Source organism: Sebastes fasciatus, chromosome 16, assembly GCF_043250625.1.
Source record: "Sebastes fasciatus isolate fSebFas1 chromosome 16, fSebFas1.pri, whole genome shotgun sequence".
Classification (NCBI taxonomy): domain Eukaryota; kingdom Metazoa; phylum Chordata; class Actinopteri; order Perciformes; family Sebastidae; genus Sebastes; species Sebastes fasciatus.
Genome location: NC_133810.1, coordinates 18,881,175 through 18,895,023, shown reverse-complemented (window position 1 = coordinate 18,895,023; position 13,849 = coordinate 18,881,175). Strand labels below are relative to the sequence as shown.

Below are 13,849 nucleotides of genomic sequence, written 5' to 3'. Positions count from 1 at the left end.
TACTGATGGACACTGGGCAGCCCCACAAGCAGATTTATTGACAGCGTCATATCGCAGCTTCTCACTGGTTAATAAGAACGGGGAAAGCATGTTAGTTCACTTTATCCACCCGGGCTTTTCCAAGCTGGAGATTAAAAAAAAGTGGTGTTCTGATCACAAGCCATTTCTGTAAAGTTCAGGGGCCGACATCATGCCCATAATACCAGAGTGACCTACGAATAGCCAACATGTGTTGATTGACCTTTCTCAAAGGATTAGATTTTAACAATAGGGAATGGGAATCGCGTAACATTCTGGTGCGGCGCCGCCCTTTTTGGATGGTATATGGTAGCTGTCATATTACTCACTTTTAACAATCCCAGTTTTTCGGCAGATGAAATTTACATAATTAATTTGACTAATATCTTAGCAAAATATAATTTCCATAAAATGATATGGCTTAAAAGAATACCCTCCTTTTATACTTTTAAAAATACTGATTTTAAAACATATGTGATTGAAAATTTAAAACTCAAAAATACAAAATTGGCAAAAACTATTAGATTATTTAGACATTTCAAATTTATTCCAATTGTTTAACAGACCCCAACTGTTTTTTTTTTCTTTTTTCTTTTTATTCATCTTTTCCTTTCATTACATTTTATTTGTTGTATCATTTTTATATTATTTTTATACTGTGCAACATACTGACTTTTTTTTGTAATTAAAAATCTGAACATGTTTAAGAAACTACTGTATTGAACTTTCTAAATAAAGTAGGCTATAGGGGAAAAATAGCTGTCATTATATATCACCAGTCTATTCATCTGTCATCTGTCAATCGTTCATCATTAGAAATGTATGAAGTACGTGTGAAAGACAAATACCCATATAAAGAGAAGCTGACAGAGGCAAACGGGTGATATATTACAAAATTGAAGTTAGTTAATGATATTGATCCCTACGAATTATTAAGACCTTGATAGCTAGCCACCAATTACAGTCACTGATGTGTTTTGGTGTTAGTGAACACATGTCAGCATTCAAAATATGTAAATCTTTGGAGGCCCATGTCCAATTTACTAACAGGTTGGCACCGGACCTTCAGATCTATAAGCCAAATGCCAACTATCCAATCAACTGGACAAAGATAAGCTAACTAGCTAATGTTATGCTAACTTTTTATATTATCACTATTATTATTATTATTATTATTATTATTATTATTATTATTATTATTATTATTATTATTATCATTATTATCATTATTATTATTATTATTATATTAAGTAGAAGTAGTGGTAGTAGTAATTTTGTTACTATAATTTTTTACTTTTTTTACTCAACATTTATAGTTATTGACACAATACAAGCAAAAATAGTAATTACTTTGAAACACATGAGATTTGATTTTTGCTTAGAAACGAATGCATTGAACTTCAATTAAACCAGCAAGCTGTCCACATACAGGCCTACAGTAGATCTGCAGCATACTGGATATTAGTATGCATTCAACATGATGGATTATTAATGTTGGCCATGTGATATATTGCACAAAAGACATACAGTAAATTATTCTGTATCACTAAAGAGAATGAAGAAAATGTAAACAACTGAAGACATGGAAATTCAAGCATCAACAAGAAATAATGAGGGGAATTTAATGTATTAAATCAAGGAAAACCTGGAACAGAGAAAGAGAAACTTTAGAATCAACGATGAAATCAAAACACGGATGGCATGACTCCACTGTAGTGGCGTGGTCCCTTTAATCTGGGATTAAAGTTGATTGAGGGCAGACACGAGCAATGCCATCTTAAAGAATCATGCACGTGGATGTTGGCTCTCTTGTACATGTGACCCCACAGCTGCTGGACAGCAGGCGGCCATCCACATAGTGACATCTCATCTGTGCCCTCTAGAGGTCATCATCTGTCAAAATATGTTAAGAGCTGTGCAGTGCATTTTTATTCATCAATAGCCAGATTTATGCAGTTAACCATGCCAAAATAACAGCATTGTCATAGACAAACTCTTTGCAACTTCTAAATGACAAAGATCTATCCTGATCATTACTGCAATTGTTTTTGAGCCACATTGAAATCACTAATATCATCATATCTATCCATTTTCTATACTCTAAGTGTCTTCCAGCTGGCATTGAACAAAGAGGAAACATCCATATATAAAACAAGATGGTGTTTGATTCCTGTTTCAGACATTGTTTAGTAAACATTAACTTTTTGCATCAGGTTTGGTAACAATGTGATATCATTGAAACTAGAGACATCTGTAAGTAATGGTATCCAGAAAAATTGCAGATAACACCTGTTTGTCTTTTTTCAGGATATACAGGATTGTCACATCGTAAGATACTATAGGAGAAACAGAGAGGCCTCCTTTTTTTTTTAAAAGTACTGTGTTTTCTTCTTTAACTTATTTCCTTTCATCCACTTAAATGTTTTCTTCTGCTTTTTTCTGCTGAACAAATCATTGTATTTTCTGCATGACAATGTGCGATTCGTAGGAGCACATTTTTGCAAGCAGAGATGACCAGGTGTACTCATTTTGTGAATATAACGGAATATTACAGTGGGTGTTACATGTGTTTTGTGAACTATTTCAGTAGAGGTGTTGTGTGGTGAAGCATTCAGATGGAGGCTGGTTAAACGTTTACCTGCCTGGTTAATTAGTCAGTGTTTCATTCAGGAAGGAAGGATGTAAAGTGGAATCACACCGAAACAGTTCACTGCACACATGCATGCCAAATACTGCAACCGGATCAACAACTAACATGGTAGAGACACACAGACTTGTGATTATGCTGCTTATTTTCCTGGAGAAATTGTTACTGGCAAACTCAAAAGGTATTGTAACACATCAATTGGCGTCTGTTCATACAGTTCACAGATGAGTGATTTATTGTCAACAAAGGGGAATTAAATTGATAAGATGCTTTAAATAGCTTCTGCTGTCTATAATCTTTTTGAATTATGTTAGAAAGTGCTAAACTGTTGGGAAGTTGGGATTCTTTTTGGTATCAGTAACATTGGTCAGCTGACTTAAACTTTGAAAAATCAAAAGGATTTGATGGTAAAATATACAAGTGAGATGATTCACAATTCTGGCAAATAGCGTACTATGAATCTTTGCAACAAGGTGATGCTGAATGTGGTATTGAAAAAGCAGTTTTTGGTAAATAATGGTGCTTATTTTTGCAGACAGTGTACAAAGCACAAAGCTATGATACCATTCACACTAATGATATCAATCAATGTATTATTAGTGTGTGCAAATTCCAAGCAGGCCACAGGAAGAGCACAGCATTGAAAGTAAATGTAATTGAAATTTCAACAATGATTTTACAGCTCCATAGTTCATGTAAAGTAATGACAGTTGAGTATGTGTTGAAGAATGCCTTCAGAAACATTACAGCTGTAACAGATAACATTAGTTTGTATTGATATTTCCACAACAGCACTAAACACAGCTGCACTGTGTCCTCAGCGCACTGATGGTTACCCAGCTGTGACAGCTGCACACATCTGGGGGGCTGAGCATTCATTTGGGGTGAAGTGTGAAAAAAATCTATATTCTAGTAAAACAAACAGCTCAGATTTATTACACAATAAAACAAAGGACGGAGGCTCTTTTGTACAAATTTTGCTTTTGTCTTCAGTGCGGTTTCATGCTGTTGTGAAATATAAGAAACAACCGCAACAGTGAAATGGTGCAAAAGTCAAGGATTCCTCATTCTGACACTATGTTGTTGTTGTTGTTGCAGCAGCAGATCTTTGAGGTCAAATTAAACAAATACCGAATGCGTGAGCAGCGCAGCAGTAGTGGCCTAATCACAAACTAAATAAAGTAGTTTATTGCTCATAATCCGGATATAATATGTCTTCAGATTTCAGAGTTGTTCTAAACTGTTTGTGAAGTCTGTTGACAACAGACTCTTGAAATTTGCAAACCCAAAACAACACAGACGTGACTGGAAATGATTACCAATAATGCCTTAAAGAATGTGTAATTATGAAGGAAAATTAGGTAAGTGATGGTTACTTTTGTTGTTGTCATGGAGAATACAACTTGAAGGCAAATATTGAAACATAAAACATGTAATGTACATATCTTAAAATGTAGCTGTTAATATTAACAAATAAATTTAATTATTTCTCACTAATTATATAAAGAACACCGTGGTGGACACCGGTGGTCAGGGAAGCCGTCCGACTGAAGAAGGAGGCCTTCCGGGATATGTTATCTCGGAGGTCTCCGGAGGCAGTTGCAGGGTACCGACGGGCCCGAAGAGCAGCAGCCGCTGCCGTGACGGAGGCAAAGCAGCGGGTGTGGGAGGAGTTCGGAGCAGCCATGGAGAAGGACTTTCGGTCGGCACCAAAGTGCTTCTGGAAAACCATCCGGCACCTTAGGAGGGGGAAACGGGGAACCATCCAAGCTGTGTACAGTAAGGATGGGACACTGTTGACCTCAACTGAGGAGGTAATCGGGCGGTGGAAGGAGCACTTTGAGGAACTTCTGAATCCGACCAATACGCCCTCTATGGTAGAGGCAGAGCTGGAAGCTGATGGGGGACCATCATCAATTACCCTGGTGGAAGTCACTGAGGTAGTCAAACAACTCCACAGTGGCAAAGCCCCGGGGGTTGATGAGATCCGCCCAGAAATGCTGAAGGCTCTGGGTGGGGAGGGGCTGTCTTGGATGACACGTCTCTTCAACACCGCGTGGAAGTCGGTGACAGTGCCTAAGGAGTGGCAGACCGGGGTGGTGGTTCCCCTTTTCAAAAAGGGGGACCAGAGAGTGTGTGCCAATTACAGGGGTATCACACTGCTCAGCCTCCCTGGTAAAGTCTACTCCAAGGTGCTGGAAAGGAGGGTTCGGCCGATAGTCGAACCTCAGATCGAAGAGGAACAATGCGGATTCCGTCCTGGCCGTGAAACAACGGACCAGCTTTTCACTCTCGCAAGGATCCTGGAGGGGGCCTGGGAGTATGCCCATCCAGTCTACATGTGTTTTGTGGACTTGGAGAAGGCATATGACCGGGTCCCCCGGGAGATACTGTGGGGGGTGCTGCGGGAGTACGGGGTGAGGGGGGCACTTCTCAGGGCCATCCAATCCCTGTACGCCCAAAGTGAGAGCTGTGTTCGGATCCTCGGCAATAAGTCGGACTCGTTTCCAGTGGGGGTTGGCCTCCGCCAGGGCTGCGCTTTGTCACCAATCCTGTTCGTGATATTCATGGACAGGATATCGAGGCGTAGTCGGGTGGAGGAGGGTTTGCAGATCGGTGTGCTGAGGATCTCATCGCTGCTTTTTGCAGATGATGTGGTCCTGTTGGCATCATCGGTCTGCGACCTCCAGCACTCACTGGATCGGTTCACAGCCGAGTGTGACGCAGTCGGGATGAGAATCAGCACCTCTAAATCTGAGGCCATGGTTCTCAGCAGGAAACCGGTGGTTTGCCTACTCCGGGTAGGGAATGAGTCCTTACCCCAAGTGAAGGAGTTTAAGTATCTCGGGGTCTTGTTCGCGAGTGAGGGGACGATGGAACGTGAGATTGGTCGGAGAATCGGAGCAGCAGGGGCGGTATTGCATTCGCTTTACCGCACCGTTGTGACGAAAAGAGAGCTGAGCCGGAAGGCAAAGCTCTCGATCTACCGTTCAATCTTCGTTCCTACTCTCACCTATGGTCATGAGGGTTGGGTCATGACCGAAAGAACGAGGTCGCGGGTGCAAGCGGCCGAAATGGGTTTCCTCAGGAGGGTGGCTGGCGTCTCCCTTAGAGATAGGGTAAGAAGCTCAGTCATCCGTGAGGGACTCGGAGTAGAGTCCTTGCTCCTTTGCGTCGAAAGGAGCCAGTTGAGGTGGTTCGGGCATCTAGCACGGATGCCTCCTGGGCGCCTCCCTTGGGAGGTGTTCCAGGCACGACCAGCTGGGAGGAGACCACGGGGAAGACCCAGGACTAGGTGGAGAGATTATATCTCTACTCTGGCCTGGGAACGCCTCGGGATCCCCCAGTCAGAGCTGGTTAATGTGGCCCGGGAAAGGGAAGTTTGGGGTCCCCTGCTGGAGCTGTTGCCCCCGCGACCCGATCCCGGATAAGCGGTTGAAGATGGATGGATGGATATATAAAGAGTGTGTTAGTGTTACAGGTGGTGAGGCATGGCAATATTTCTAAATTCTCTAAATGTGATTGTTTTTTTTAGTATTTTTTTAATTATTTTATTTATATTTATATATTTTTATTTTAAGGTATTCATCCATTAATTTTATTTAATTTAGATTTATATAATTTCATTTATCTATTTACCTATTTATTTATTTTTAAATCCCCGATTGGTGGGGGGAGTGGGTTGTTCTATTGGTTCATTGTGTTTATTTGTTTTTTGTTTTTTTGTCATCCTTAAATTCCCTTGGTGTTGTGTATCTTTTTTTCAATATTGATTGTGGTGCCCTTTTTACATTATAAAAATGTTGAAACTAAAAATAAAAAAGAATAATGACAAATGTGTAAACAATGCAGTGCTCTTGAATCTTGACAGTAGCTTTACCATCTAAAAGTCTTATTACCAGATGCAAACGTCACCTGCATCATCCCTGATGACTGCATCCTGCCCTGCAGCTTCAGACCCACCGGCACTGTGGTGATCCACTGGTACAAGCTGCTGATCCCCGTTCACAGCTACTACTACAACAAGGATCAGTTTGGACTCCAGAACAAGCACTTCAGCGGAAGGACTTGCCTGTTCAACTCCCACATCCCTCACGGCAACGCCTCGCTGCTCCTCAGGAGGGTCAAAGTTCAAGACAAGGGCATGTACAAATGTTACACGAGCACACGGAAGGGCAACCAGGAGATTTTGGTCAACCTGGAGGTGAAAGGTCAGTGCAATGTGACGGTATTGCTTTCAGTCCTACCCTTCCATTTTGTTTTGGGCTTTCTTTTCTTGTCTAAAATTGATGAATTCAGCATTTGAGTGGCGAAGCGTCTCCATTCATAAATTACCCTCAAGGACGTGACAACAAGGTGGAACATTTTGCACTCTTTGTTTTCCACTATACTGCCCAGCAGAAAGGCTCCTGGCTGTGTCTTAATGGCAAGGCAGTTGGAAAGCAGACAGCAGCTATTAATGGTTGATTGTCATGTTATCATATGGAAAAGTATCTGTTATAAACTCAGTTTCAGTTGTTAAAACCGTTTTAGAGAGGTGTTGATTCAGTCTTTAGTCTGTAGTCTGAATGTATTTTTAAGGACAGGAAGGACCTTTTGCTCATTATTTAAATGTTCTGGCATAAAGAGAATTAAAGAAGAGCATGTTATATATTTATAGAATTGTTGTATTTTAGCAGGATTTCTAACAAAAACCTTACAGGCGACTAATGACAAAAAACATCAAAGGGTGCTAGGTTTAGTTTAATTTGTGGGCTGGAGCTGATCCCAGCTGACATTGGGCGAAGGTGGGGTACACGCTGGACAGGTCACCAGACTATCACAGGGCTGACACATAGAGACAGACAACCAGTCACACTCACATTCACACCTACGGGCAATTTAGAGTCAACAATTAACCTAACCTGCATGTGTTTGGACTGTTGGGGGAAGTCAGAGAACCTGGAGAAAACCCACGCTAACACAGGGAGAACATGCAAACTCCACACAGAAGGGCCCCAAGCCATGCGACCCTCTTTCTGTGAGGCGGCAATGCTAATCACTGAACAACTGTGCAGCCCTTTAAATGTACAGTTTCTATTTGTATGTTTGATATTTTTTTTTGCACTACAGTTAGGCTATTTATTTTGTTTTTGAATGCACATTTAAAGGGACTGTTTGTAACTTCTTACACGTATAAATCACCCGGGTCGGTGTCCCATGCCCGCTCGCATATGCGTGCTCGTGTGTGGCTACGTCGTTCAGACAAGACTCCAACACAAACTACACGGAAGCACCAAAACCGCAAAGTTATATCTAGTGAAGCCCGTCTTGCAAAACAGTGTTGGCCGCGGTGTGAATACGCGGGGGAGACCGTAGCTTTGGTCTCCAGGGCCGGAGTCTCTGCTGTACTCTGCTCCTCTGCTCCTCTGCATGCTTGCCTTCACTCAGCTCGCTCCACCTCACATGCACACTACACACTGCAGAAGAGTTAGTTTTGCTCTGAGAATATCTAGTGAATGTGCAGAAATAACTGCTGCAACTCCTCCAGACCAACAGAGGTTTTCCGTGTCATGTGAAGCGACGGGGCGCCGCAGCGAGAAACGTTATCGTCTCCGACCGGGTGCCGGTGTCTCCCTCCGGCCGCGGTCGGGAGGCTGAAGCAGGAAAAGCCAACACTAGGATCAGCAGTGATTCGTGGAGAGACCTTCGTCTGGTTAGCTAACATTACTGCCAAGCAAGTGAAATATAGAGTGATATTGTGGTTTTAGCTGACGTGTGTCGCCTCACTGTTTTGAACGATGCTCGTTCATATCTATTTAGAGCGAGCACAAGCGCGAGCCCGACGCTGACTTTCGTTGACTTAGCGGCCACAGGTGTCACTTTTAACAAGCATTTCTGATTCTTACAAACAGTCCCTTTAAGTTAATATTTTCCTCTTTTTTTTAAATGCACAGTATAGTTTCTATTTGTTGCGGAGGGGTCTTGCACCACCCTAAATTATTTATTTAATAAATATATATTTAACAACCCGACATTTAGTTACCTACACCTTTTATTTGCAAACGGTATGTGTATCCAACTAAATTTGCTGTTCTCAGTTTTCTAGTTAGCGAGCTGAACTGAACATTCAGCCGTGTTTTAGTTCATTGAATGGGACTACATGCAGTGCAGTCGGAGCGCCAGTCAAGCCCTGATCTATTTGAATCTTTTAAACAAATGTTTTTACTAAAGTGATTCTAGTGATTCAGTACACTGAAAAGAATTATTTTGCCCATCACTAATGTCTTGGTCCTACTTGTGTGCTAACACAAGTGTCTGCTAGTGCAGACTGGATGCAGTCTGCAACAAAAAAGCTCCATCTGCAGGAGATTTTGTCTGAAAGAGCAGCTAAAAACAAGCACTGAGAAAGGCTACATATCACTGTGTGTGAGTGAGAGAACAACATGCACAAATCCTACTTCTTCTGGTGCCCTGTTCACTTCAAAACACACAAGAATCTGAGTGTCAGACAAGCAAACTTGTTCATTTCTGATTGCAAGTGCCACAAATGAAACCATATCCATATTAATACTTGTTGTCTTTTGTTCTAGCTCTCATCCAGTCAGTGATCATGGAGATGACTGATGAGACGGTAACCTGCTCCTCTCACAACATCTACCCCATCCCTCAGGTGACATGGGCCACAGACCCCAACTCTGCCCAGGAAGCTCTAAAAAACGCAACCATCAAAACCACAGACCACAAGGGTCTGTTCACTGTGGAGAGCACACTGAGGATTCTGGGTAACCTCTCCAACTACACCTACTTCTGCTCTTTCATAGCGGCTGACAAGACCCAGGTGTGGACCGCCTCTCGGAAAAACCAAGGTGCGTTTTGGTTACACAAAGATGTAGTTTTCATAAAGAGGATGATTTCTGACAAAGCAAAAAGGTGTCTGTATAATATCTTTCAGAGGGCGTAACACAGGAAGAGGGTCATGCACTGTCCATCCCGTGCATCGCCCCGCACAATCTCCAGAATTTCTCCCTCACGTGGACCTTTGCGTCATCTGCCGAGCCCACTGTTATATTGAGATATGACACAAAAAGCAGACACACCTTCAACCTGTGGGAGGGTCAAGCTGAACTGGACCAGGACCTGCTTCCCCTGGGAGACGGATCTCTTCTGCTTCAAAAGCCAGACATTGAGGAGCACTCTGGGACGTATACCTGCACCCTATCAGGCCTGCAGAGCAGACATGTCGTTAAAACCAGAGTAAACATCACCGTTGCAGCAATAAGTGAGTATTACAGTGTTCTATTCTGTAAACTCTATAAATCCAGGACGGAAAATAGAAACAATACACTAAAAGAAATGTTTGCTCTGCAGGTGTGGACGAGCAGAGTGTGCAGAGGTCATGGTGGAGCACCGCAGCTTCTGCAGCTTTTTTCTTGTTCACCATCACTGTAGCTCTCCCCCAGTGTGTGAGGCAAAGAGGTATGTAATATATTCACTCTTTTGTGACGAAAAGTAATAAACTAGGAGTGTGTATATCAGTCGTAGCTGTGAGACATAATTCTATGGTTTAAAGCTGTAAAATGATTCTTTGAATTCAGCAGAGTAGTCTGATGTTACTTTGTGGTAATATTATGAAAGCATTCAGAGAACACAAACCCCCACCACTGCTGAAGCTGCACTATAATCATTTTTCATTTTTAATGGTAGAAAAGTTGTTTACAAGTAAGTAAAACCGCATGGATCCAGATCTGCTTGAAAGTACACAATGACACTAAGGATTTATGGGGGATAGGACTGCAAGAGTTGAAGTGAGTCAGACTCATGACCATTTGAATGGATCCTGTTGCTGTAGCAGCATCCATTGGCAAAATAATATATCATTTTGCAGGGCAGCTCATATTTTGAGATTGTTTGCAAGTGCATAATCACAAGGTGTTGAAAAAGATGCTTGCAATACAGAGCCGCTAGGGGCGCCATCCATCCTAAATGAGGGATGTAAAAAATTTAAAAATGTATAGCTTTTACTATTTTTTACTAACACTATTTTAATACCATTGTTTTGAAATATTGCCCAAAAAAAGCCCACAACAACATAACTAGCCTATATAGGCCCTGTTTTATAGGTTGCCCGCAGCATCAACCCGGTGCATCATCTTAATAGTTAATAAATAGCTCAATTGGAACGCTTTGTAAGAAATGACCTGTGATGGGCCAAAGTCTCCCGTCACAGGCTCGATTTTTTAAAGCCTGAAAGCAGCCATGAGGAGGTGCAGAAGTCTAGTTTTCTCTCAGAACACTTGAATTACAATATACTGAAAGGTTATTATGGATTTTTTTCCCAATGATGCCAAAAACAGTGTGATCTGCATAGCTTAATCTCAAAGACATAAAGCTAAGCAGTTTCTGTTAGAGTGTATGAACACAATGATTGGTGGTGGAACTGGTGATGCAAGTTCTGCTCTGTTGCAATAATTTGTAGGAGTGAAAGTGAAAATGATGAAAACTGGAAGAAAATGTATTTAGTTGGAAATGGGTATGGCCTTTATTGACAGAAAAGTGTTGGACCAGGGATCCAGGAGAAAAAAGATTTTGCTTCTACGCCCCACAGTGCAGTTATGAGTGAGCATGTTAAGTGCTTTATAAATGGCCATGGTGCCACTGACTGCACCAACAAAATCAGTTTTCTAAGCTGAAGGGAAAACGTTTCACTGAATTTCAATAAAAATAAAGCAGCATTGAGATATCCTGCTAACAAACAAACAAATAAGGCCATAAACAACCTAATTGGTGGAAGCAATTATATTGCAAATTCAACTTGTGTTCAATATTGACAGATTGAAAAATCAATTCATCATCGATCACATACAATATCTCAGTGCCTTTCTGCTGTTGAATAACTCATTTTGATTTTCTCGTACAGCAATGGGGACCAGGAGTGCCTCCCATAGATACAACGGAGCAGGTTGTGTTGAAGACGAGCTTCACAAACATCTTAACACCACAGCTTCATACATAACCAGACAACATGGAGTTGAAGGCAACAGACCACAATTACAGTTTGAAGCACAGGATGAACTGGCAGGCCCAAACACAGCGGAGGACTGTACTGTGGCGTCACTACCAGGTAATCAAATAGAAGAGGAAGAAAAACCAGAAGGACCACCTGCGGAGGGAAATGATGGGCTGCAAACCAGTAGTCCAGAGAGGGATGGACTTGGAAACATTGAGCCTGGGCTTCATATATCATGAACTTCAAGTAAATCATCTGGCCATGAATGAGCAACACGTTGTGGAGGATAATGCACGCATAAACTGCCTCCAACAAGTCACATCCAGATCAAACCTGGGATTCTCTGACTTCTGTGTCTTTATCATCAGTATACAGTAGCAGTATCATACTGTATACTGTGAAACTATTATGTGTAAGCTTGTTTTCCTGCCTTTAAAAACAGTAAAAAGAAACTTATTGCAAGATTTTCTGTTCTGTGCTCACATTTGCCAATTTCGTACAGAATTATTGTGTTGCATTTTTTGTGGGTGATATTTAGGTTTTCTTACAGAAAGTACAGATTTTACTGACATCTTAATCGTTCAATGTTGATAATAAGGTTCCATTGTGAAACAGAAGTAAGAAAACATGTTGCTTCATTTCAGAGTGCATAAATATGTCTCTAAAGAGTTCCCTCCCACTAACGTCAGCTGTTGTTAGCTTATCCTGGAGGATTGGAGGAGTGAAGAGGCTCCGGTAAGAAACATTCAGCTCCACAGTGTGCATCAGCATACAGAAAAGCAGCACAGTGTATAGTACACTGTCGTTGCTTATACACCCTTCAAAGTGACAAATTTGTGAAGACTGAACCAGCCAATGGAGAAACTTGCTTGCTTGCCAAAGTTAACCACAAAAGGTCTGTGTGGCCTATAGACTCAAGTTTGATTTTGATAATGAGCAAATTACCACAAAAGATAGGGACATGATTACATTGTCTGCGCAAAGACGTCCGGATCACCGCCTAAATCACACCGCAGCCATATAATTACAGGCTCAGTGGCATAACAAACACTCAAACATGCTGTTTTGCGGTTCCAAGTGAACCTACAGTAAGCCAATTTTCAAATTAAGTTGAATCTGGTCATCTAGATAAACCCTGCACATAGCTGTGATGTGGGTTATGTTCACCATAGGTCTACATCCTGCTTGTTTTCTTTATGGATATATATACAAACCTTGTAAATGACAATAAACAAACCTTGTAACTCCACAAAACAGCTCTGGGACTGGCTCATTTTGTCGTCAGTGATCACAGGAACTGCTCTGAGTAAATACACATCTTTCAGTTAAAGCGGTTCAGGTGTGTGAAGGTTGAGATGGTGGTTAAACTTTTGTGTCACTGGGCCAAAGTATCCAGGGCCAGGTGAGAAATATGAGAATTGGACAGAAAAAAATTAAAGATGAGTCGACAAGGCCAAAGCCCAGTTTGAAGAAAACCAACATAATCACATTAATCACCAAAAATTGCTAATTGACTTTGGCCTCTTTTGATTGGTTTGAGACACTTGAGACTTTTCACGCTGTGACTCAGACCTTCCGACATTTACCAGAGTTGATCGTACACCCACTCCCACAATCTGACACCAGTTTTTCTTCCATCGTTTCCCCCTCCTCCTTATTTTTTCCACTGCCTTCACTAGATTCACTCTACACATGGTTTCAGTCTATAGTTTTTAAAAATCCATACTCATGCAACAGCAAATAGTGGTCTGGTTGCTTTAAAATCCTACCGCTTTTAAACCTTCTTTGACCAGGAAGTGGAGTAACATTCCAGCGCTCTTTGACAATTAAATCTTTGTGCTGGCAATAAATTTAAAGTGTCCCAGTTTTCAAATGAGACCCTCCTGAGATTTATGTGTCATTTTATTTTCCTGAAATTGTAAAGAATGAAAGAGAGAGAGAGAGAGAGAGAGAGAGAGAGGCACATATGTGTGTGTGTTTTATGACAAAGACCCCGGCACCGTGTCTGGAAGTAATCATCTGGTCCAGGCTGCTCTCCACAGCCCCCTCCCTATGATGTAATTGGAGTTTTTTTGCATGATGGTTCAAGATTTTCAGTGGGGATTCAGGGGATTTTTCCAAAGTTTTCATTCATTCTTCTCCTTGAACTTGCTGCTTTATTCTCTACATTGTTTTATACCCACATGCTGTTTTTA

The 13,849-nt window shown here is 41.5% G+C and overlaps 1 protein-coding gene across 3 annotated transcripts; it reads left to right on the top strand.

Annotated features, from left to right (window-relative positions):
- Window positions 1–2,723: 2,723 nt before the first annotated feature.
- Window positions 2,724–13,283, top strand: LOC141753346 (CD276 antigen-like). 3 transcript variants are annotated; one of them, XM_074611918.1, is made up of 6 exons: window positions 2,724–2,846; window positions 6,556–6,876; window positions 9,238–9,513; window positions 9,600–9,926; window positions 10,016–10,123; window positions 11,565–13,275. In XM_074611918.1, the coding sequence occupies exons 1-6, from the start codon at window positions 2,741–2,743 to the stop codon at window positions 11,891–11,893; spliced, it is 1,467 nt and encodes a 488-aa protein (XP_074468019.1). In that variant the 5' UTR covers window positions 2,724–2,740; the 3' UTR covers window positions 11,894–13,275. The 3 variants fall into 3 exon arrangements, with proteins under 3 accessions (XP_074468019.1, XP_074468020.1, XP_074468022.1); XM_074611919.1 differs by having other exon boundaries at window positions 2,732–2,846; window positions 6,568–6,876; window positions 11,565–13,281; XM_074611921.1 differs by having other exon boundaries at window positions 2,743–2,846; window positions 6,617–6,876; window positions 11,565–13,283.
- The last annotated feature ends 566 nt before the right edge of the window (window positions 13,284–13,849 follow it).